The following is an 8,721-nucleotide window of genomic DNA, read 5'->3' on the forward strand; positions in this document are numbered from 1 at the left end:
TTTAAGATAAATGTTTCAAATTTCCTACCACTAGCTTATTAATAACTCGGTTTGCACTATGCCCTTTTTTGCAAATTTCGACGGCGTAGCCGGAGTGATATGCACAAGAAATGTTGTATACCTTTGACATGCGGAAGCCCCTCTTCTCCGCAACACAGAAAGGAGAATTCTACTTAATAAGGGTTATAATCCCTAAGCGCGCCCGAAGTGCATGTTTTCAATGGCTTGGAAGACGCTGTTATTGCATTAACTGGATTGGGAACCAGTTCTTCAGGCATAGAAGGAGTTCTGGCTTGTGGTTCAACAATTCAACCAGAAGCTGACATACATGCGCGCATGGTTACTATGCCCGACAGCTCCGCATACCTTTGTGAATCCATTGCCATAGCGCCCGCTTACTCTGCTGCTATAATTGCAAATACATCAGAATCCATAATTTTCCTCAAAATATGTAAAATTAACCAATTTTACAATAAACAAGCACATGATGAGTGTTTTTTTTAATTTCTTTCCCCTTTGTTTTCCTTCATTCGGCTATCTTCGAAAAACAACTGATAGCTGGCAATGCTGCACATGTTTCCGAAAGGGTTGCAGCATGAGGATTTTTCGTTTTTCGTAGCGTAGCTACGAATTACGAATTATGAAAATTCGGGTTCTAGAATAAGGGGAGCTGCTTCAAGCAAACTACTAAAATAAGCGTGTGATTATTAACGCCCATCTTACTGCTATAACTACGTTGGCTTCTGCTCAGAGTGAGTCGGCCCCCAAGCTGAGGGCTCTACTCGATGGTGATACGTCGTCTATACGTGCACTTCAACAACTTGGACGTCCGGTATAGCTATGGGATGACTGGCTAGTTTTCACGATTAGTAATAAGTTGGATCCTACAACTCGTAAGGCATGGGAGCTTTCCCTTAAATCAAACGACACTATTCCGACCTTTAAGGAGCTGCAAGAGTTCCTCATGAGCAGAACTGTCACTGAGACGAAGCCGCAAAAGAAAGAGTGTTCATAAAAGATCGAACGCCGCGCATGGTGTTTCAGGGAATTACGCATCTTCCGAACGTTGTCTTCTCTGTTTTGGCAAACATTTCACCATGTTCCGCGAAAACTTTCGCAAGAAAACACCTCTCGAGCGTCACAAATATACTCTGCAAGCAAAGTTGTGCTTAAATTGTCTTCGCAGTAATCATCAGCAGACTGCATGCCCATCTGATCGTCGATACAACAATTGCAATGCGAAACATCACACGATGCTGCATGACTTCTTTGTGCCACCCAATAACAACTCGATACCTAATTTGTCAGCGAATTGTGCAACAAAGCAAAGCCAACATGGGTCGCGTCTCATGTGTTGATAGGAACCGCTGTAGTCGAGGTGCGTTCTCACCAAGGGCACAAGGCTATACTCCGCTGCTTTCTCGATAGAGCATCGGAGGCGACATTCATAAGTGCGTCCGCTGTGAATATTCTCAATCTGGTAAAATCTAAAGTAAAAGTGCAAATCAATGGTTCCAGTGGTGATAAAATTGCTACTTCCAATGGTATGGTTAACTTCACAATACGCTCTCTTAAGTCCAGCTTCGAGATGCAATGCGTTGCATTAGTCTTACCTCGAGTGGAAAACATTACGCCTACAGTGAAAGTCACGTCGGATGATTTGGCACAGTTTTGGAATTTAGATCTTGCCGATCCACAATTTAACGTGCCTCAAGTGATCGACATCATACTTAGTGCTCAAGATTACGCAGCAGTGCTTTTAAACGGTCTCACGCGTAGCCCTATTAGTAACTTAGTTGCCCAAAACACGCAACTTGGTTGGGTAGTGTTCGGAGGTAGTTGTAACCGCTCACTTGACGCTGCAAATAACATAATAGAATGTTACCACACTCAAGTGTATACGGATCGATTACTAAGACGCTTTTGGGAGCTAGAAGAGATCCGTGAACATACCTTAACACGGGATGAAAAATATGTAGAAGACTTTTTTCAAAGTACAACTTGTCGCACGAAAGAAGGGCGTTATGTCGTACGCTTACCGATGAAACCAGATGCCGACATCTCACAGCTCACTTCCACGAAGTATGATGCCGTTAAGCTACTCCAACATTTGCGACGTCGGTTGTCACGAGATTCAGTCATGGGCTCTATGTATGAGGAGTTCATGAACGACTACTTGTCGCTTCAACATATGGAACTCATTAACGACAACGCCATTACTATTTCTCCGGCCTGCTACCTCCCTCATCATGGGGTCTGGAAGGAATCTAGTACTGCAACAAAACTCCGTGTAGTTTTCAATGCATCAAAGAGGTGCTGTAGCGGTAAGTCTCTGAACGATTGTTTATTCTCTGGACCTAAATTGCAGAATGACTTAACGTCGGTGGTTCTGAATTGGCGAAGGTATCGAATTGCAGTAACAGCCGACATCGCCAAGATGTACCGCCAGATTCTCGTGGACGAACAAGATTTAGATCTTAAGCGAATAGTTTGGCATTCTGATTCTCAGGAAAAGCTGTCTCATTTCCGCCATAAAACCGTAACATATGGCATGAATTGTGCACCATATTTAGCGATGAAGGTTCTACAAACGTTAGCTGCAGATGAGCAGCACAATTTTCCAGAAGTAACTCAAATTCTGCTGAACAAATTTTACGTCGATGATGTTTTGACAGGGGGCGATAGTGTCGTCGAAACTTGCCGACGTCGTGTCGTATTACAAAAACTTCTTCAAGCAGGCGGTTTTTCCCTACGTAAGTGGAATTCCAATTCCAGCGAAGTCCTGAAAACCATCGATTCGGACCATCTGGAAGTTAAACCGTCACATGAATTTCAACTAGAGGGAAAATTCCATACTCTTGGTCTAGTATGGGTCACTAAGCAAGATTGTCTAACATATAAAGTAAAACTTGACTACTCGGTGCAAAGGTTTACAAAACGACAGTTTTTATCGGACATCGCTAAGTTATTCGACCCTCTTGGACTCCTCGCTCCAATCATCGTGCGAGGCAAGATATTTATTCAAAAACTTTAGCTTACTGGCATAGACTGCAACGATATCCTGCCGGAGGCATTACAAAAAGAATGGGTGCAGTACCGAAACGAGCTTAAAGGTATAACAGCCACACGGATTCCTTGCTGGCTTCACATAGGCGATCAAGATGAGTCATACGAATTGCATACGTTTGCTGACGCGTCTACACATGCTTACGCCGCTATAATATATTTGAAAGTGGTCACAAAAGCTTCCGTACGTATACATCTTCTTATGTCTAAAACACGAGTTGCACCACTTAAGAAGGTAGCAGTTCCTAGACTCGAGTTATGTGCTACGACTAGCGCGCGACTACTAAGAAAAGTTCAAAGCTCCATGAAATTAGCCTCCGTGCCTACCTATATGTGGTCAGACTCCACTACAGTAGTTTGGTGGATAAGATCAGACCCTGGTAATCTAAAAGACTTCGTTGCAAATCAGGTCCATGAAGTTCAAAATTTAACAGCTGAAAGCGACTGGAATTACGTTCGATCAACAGATAATCCAGCCGATTGCGCCTCAAGAGGACTTAACCCAATCCAACTGTTAAGTCATTGTTTGTGGTGGCACGGACCTGAATGGTTGTCACACTCCTAAAAAAAATGGCCGGAAACAACGTTGAAATTTCCGGCAGCACTTGCCGAATCCAAGTCAAAGCAAACTGCAGTCGCCCAAGTCGCACCAACAGACTGGTTTATTCTTGAAAATTATTCGTGTCTGGATAAACTTCTTGTCGTCACTGCGTGGTGTCAACTGATCCTGCAGAAAAGGAAACAAGCGTCCGACCCGCTGTGTTTGTGGCGAGAAAGAGAAGCCGCTTTAATTTTTTGGACAAAACTCGTTCAAAACGTTGCGTTTAAGGAGGATATAGCTATGCTCACCACAGAGAAGACGATACACAGAACGAGTAAGTTGCTGAAACTCCGCCCATGGCTTGATAGCAATGGAATTTTACGCGTTGGTGGTCGCCTTACCAATGCAACCATTGCTTATTATGAACGCTATCCTGCTATCCTACCAAAAGACAACCACTTCACTTTGTTAATAATTAGACAAGCGCACCAATGCGCCCTCCATGGATGTACTCAAGCGACACTACACGATCTACGGGCGACTTACCTGCACCACGCTGCAATGCTTCACACCCATTTATGCACCCCGGAGTCGATTACGCAGGCCAGTTTAACATACGAACAACAAAAGGCCGCGGGCATCGGAATTACAAAGGCTATGTAGCTCTATTTATTCATCGGCGCAACGCTTGAGCAAGATTTGGATGCACGTTCGCACCGATGATTAATTTAATGAAAAGAAATTAAAATCTTGGTATTAGTATAACTAAAAATAATAGTGTTTATTCACTTAAGTAATTTGTGTATATATATATATATATATATATATATGTACATATATTTCAATTGCAGATTACCTTGAAATACAAAAGCTGAGCTTGGTGGCTGGATGACGTCCTCTTCTTCGGATACTCGCAAAAGAAGTAAGTAAACCGTTCTTGATTTTAGTTACGGTTGCTTGTCGAACTGTTTATTTGAAGAAAGTTTGATTATTGCAGATTTAACAGAGTAGTTAACAGCTCGACAGCAACCATAATAATTAAGTTATGTTATACACTAAAGTGGGTCGAAAAATGTGTAGCAAATTTAGGCCGCTGGCCTAAACACTATTCGTGTGCTTTGCTACACGAGCCATTCATATCGAGCTTGTTAGCGATATGACAACCGAATCCTTCCTTGCAGCTCTGACTCAATTTGTGTCCATGCGTGGGCTCCGTTCGGACATTTATAGCGACCATGGTACAACTTTGGCGGAGCTAACGAATGGATGACAGAAGAAGCACGCGCACTAAAGGCACAACTGCAGACAGCCGCTACTAATGCATCTACAATAGGTATCAATGGGCACTTTATACCTACTAGCGCGCCTAACTTTGGTGGCTTGTGGGAGGCCGGAGTGAAGAGTATGAAGTACCAGCTCAAGCGTGTAACCCATGACACCACATTAACATTTGAAGAATTGTACACAATTTTGAAACAGGTAGAGGCAAGCTTAAACTCTCGGCCACTTTCTGCAATGTCTGATGATCCGCAGGACTTCTCGGCACTAACAACGGGTCATTTTTTAGTTGGCAGACCCTTACTTGCAATCTCGGAGCCAAGTATCCTTGATGAAAAGGTAACTCCAGTAAAACGATGGAATTTATTGACACAAATGCATCAGAGCTTCTGGCGTAGATGGTCTATCGACTACTTACAACAACTTCAGAATCGTAGTAAGTGGTATATGTCGCAAACGAATGTGGCTATTGGCCAGCTTGTCTTAGTTCGCGACGAACGGCTGCCACCAAGGTGCTGGGTTATGGGACGCATAATCGACACACATGCCGGGGCTGATGATGTAGTTCGAGTCGTTACAATAAAGACCAAGAATACTATTCTAAAAAGACCCATTTCTAAGATATCCCTGCTGCCTATTGACACTGAAGCAACGAATGGCCTCAATCGCATGGAGACTACAATTAGTCATGCAACATTTTACAAGGTGGGCGGAGTACAACATTAATTTCGTCGAGGTTGTCGACGAGATGGGCGGAATGTTTCCACTAACTCCTTCAAATTGCAACTCTTATGGTTCTTCACTCTCCTTTTTGTACTCTCTAGCTTTTGACTTTTGCTTTTGGTGCTGTTGTTCGCTGTAAAAAAACGCACTGTCGTCTTTGCTTTTTTGTTTTGAATAAAGATTAATTGGAAGCAATTAATTACGTAGTTGACTTATTATTAGCGAAGATATTTGCTACAGGGACACGAAATTTAAATTAGGTATATTACTTTTTAACCGACTTAAAAAAAAGGAGGCTGTCAATTCGTCGGAATATTTTTACAAGCTTTTATTCAACTTGCTCATCCTGCGGGAATTTCCCATCGATTTTAAATTAACTTCCCGACGAACTAGATACTTGAGATTTCCAGCATAGTTCTAATCACGATGAAAATGCAATTTAAAATATGAATTCATTCCCTAGATGGTCCAGGGGTCTTGATACAAAGGCGATCAAAACACAAGTTATGGCTAACAAAGCGTAATTTGTTAAAGAACGTAAAAACGCTATAAATTTGTTAAAGCTGTCGGCAGTAGTAAATAATAAGTATAGTTTCAGGCGCTAATAAGAGAAATTAGCTTAAACAGTGTTTAACATTGCCAAACTGTTCAATTTTAGGCACTTCTGTTAAGAATAACATTATTTGGTTTCCTCAAACAGGGTGTTAAGCTTCGGTTTCCTCGAAAAGTGGTGCCGTAATATTCCGACCGTATCATACCGAACGCCATTCTTAACGCAAATAGCGGTACCGCTTTTATGTAAAGCTAAATGGACGTAACTTTGCGCTTTTATGTTGTATAGGCATTCATTGCTTTTCACAAAGTTTATTAGGACTTCATCCTCTTCGGCCATCCATGCACTTTCCACTTTATTATTCAAAATTCATAGAAATGTATATTTAATGCTTTTATATTGGTCAAAAGAATTGTAAACAAATTTTCTAATACACCGCTACAAATATGACGTTGCCACAAAACGTTGATAAATAGTTATACACCGTCACTGTTGCCGTCAGAAATATTACGGTGCCGTCAAATTACATTACGGTGTGTATTGCCGTCATCTTAGTTGACATCTTGCAATATTTACATGGCAACGTTTAGTTACATGGCATTAGTGAAATACAGAGATGCGATAAAAGGCATGCATAATGCACATGCATGCATTTTAAAAGTGTACATACTTCTGCTATCCCATAGGCGAAAGAAATTCAGTTAGTACGAAGTTCTTCTTCTGAATACTGTTAAGGCGATGTGGATAATGCTGCATAGTCGTGTGCCATGGATGATTAATCGGTTAATCGAATGGAAAAAGTTGTTTCAAAAAATAACCGAATACCATTAATCGATTAACCGTTCACTTTCGACTAACCGTTCATAATCGACTAGTTGTTTTCATTCGATTACTTGACAGATTCGACTATTCGAATAGTTGTTTTCTTTCAATATTTCATAAGTTTTGCGGTTGATAGGCTTTGAATATTTATAGTACCCAAAATGGTGTGCATGAATTATGATGGAGATGAATACGTGACTTATAGCAAAATATGCAAAATTCAAGGTGCATCCATCACCTTTAGAAACTCATGGAATCCAGGGTTACAACAAGAGAAATGGGTAACATATTTGTTGCAATTAATCGTGCTATTGCACGAGAAATGGTCTCTTGGCGCTCGTTTGAAATAGTTTCGCCAGCTTCGTTTTTTCTTCTACGCTTGACATTTTTTGCCGGGCTTGGTTCGGCGCATTCACTATTGGCTACATCTGTGGTCCTGGGGAGGATAAACTATGGAAAATTACCACTTATTAGTTCGTTAACATGAACATACATTTCCAGGTCCTGCTCCTTGTTCCTCTTATGAATGGCCTTCAAATGGGTTGCCAAAGACGACGTCGAATTATTATAGGCCATATTTTGTCCACATATTGAACACTTGACTTCTTTTCCACCTTCGGAATTAGAAAAGAAGTTCCACTCCCAGCTACGCTTACGTAAACTCATTTTGGATGAAGCAAATTTTTTGTTTTGAAGTGAGAAAAAAATTTTATTTAAACAACTTTCACTATTCGAATAATGACAATTAATCAGTTGCATGACTAGTCGAAGTTGATGAAACGATCGAATACTTGCTATTCGATTTTCAGTCAATGCAAAAGTTGCTACTCGACTACTCGAATAATCGGTTAACCGGATAATCGACTGTTAACAAGAGCTCTAATACTTGGCGTTGCATGAGGTTTGTCACATAAGGAATCTGTTAAATGAGCTTTGCGTGTAAGCGGTTACCTAACGCACAGCATTACATATGTAGAAGTCTATTGGTTTTTGATTCCTACGTAAAAATGGCATAGCATTGTAAAGTAGTGCAAAGTATGCATAACTGAGCTATTAGAATAGTTTTTTTTAATGGTTTGCTCAGCCCACACAAATGATCGAAAAGACTTACGCCGCTTATATTAAATGTACTATGCTCATAAATGGAGAGTCAGCCCAAAATAAAAATATTATGTCCGGGCTATATAAAATAAAAGTAAAAAGTTCAAAATTGAATAATGTAAAAAAAATATTCAGCGTGTATGCGTAATTGGTTAGGTATATGTATGTATGCAAATATTTAAACGCCAGCTCGCTATTCGCGCGACAAACTTTTTTAAAAACGAAGTAAATCAGTACAAATTGTTAATAATTTTCATTAGAGTTATTCACTTTCACTATTTGGTTTTTAGTAACTTTAACGAAAGCTTAACTTATTTTATTTGTCAATGTTATTGTAGCTTGTTAACATTTTATTTTTAATATTTTTATTGAGCTTTGTACCACGATTGTTTATTAGGAAAAATTGAAAAAGCAACAAATTCTAAGCGGTAGAAGTTATAGCACTATTTCGGAGATCACCACATCTCCTCATCAGACTTCTTTTTTCTAGACTTCAGCAGGGATCGAACCTGCGTATTCGATGTTCAAAGTCAGAAGCGTTAACCAATGAGCTATGTACATCCCGTAAACTCTTGTTGCTAATTCATTTGCCTTATTCAACCAACTACTATCAAGTGCAGCTGATTTGCCGCTATTT

At 40.4% G+C, this 8,721-nt stretch overlaps 2 protein-coding genes across 3 annotated transcripts; both read left to right on the forward strand.

Annotated features, from left to right (window-relative positions):
- Positions 1–1,335: 1,335 nt before the first annotated feature.
- Positions 1,336–3,631, forward strand: LOC118749147. Its single transcript, XM_036483916.1, has 3 exons — positions 1,336–1,378; positions 1,494–2,902; positions 3,035–3,631. Exons 1-3 carry the CDS (start codon positions 1,336–1,338, stop codon positions 3,629–3,631), a joined length of 2,049 nt encoding a protein of 682 aa, XP_036339809.1.
- Positions 3,632–4,280: 649 nt separating this feature from the next.
- LOC118749251 lies at positions 4,281–7,328 on the forward strand. Of its 2 annotated transcripts, none has more exons than XM_036484052.1 (3): positions 4,281–4,360; positions 4,459–4,529; positions 4,605–7,328. In XM_036484052.1, the coding sequence occupies exon 3, from the start codon at positions 4,874–4,876 to the stop codon at positions 5,609–5,611; it is 738 nt and encodes a 245-aa protein (XP_036339945.1). In that variant the 5' UTR covers positions 4,281–4,360; positions 4,459–4,529; positions 4,605–4,873; the 3' UTR covers positions 5,612–7,328. The 2 variants fall into 2 exon arrangements, with proteins under 2 accessions (XP_036339945.1, XP_036339944.1); XM_036484051.1 differs by having other exon boundaries at positions 4,789–7,328.
- The last annotated feature ends 1,393 nt before the right edge of the window (positions 7,329–8,721 follow it).

Source organism: Rhagoletis pomonella, unplaced genomic scaffold (genome assembly GCF_013731165.1).
Source record: "Rhagoletis pomonella isolate Grant_MI unplaced genomic scaffold, Rhpom_1.0 Rhpom_scaffold_00014, whole genome shotgun sequence".
Lineage (NCBI taxonomy): Eukaryota > Metazoa > Arthropoda > Insecta > Diptera > Tephritidae > Rhagoletis > Rhagoletis pomonella.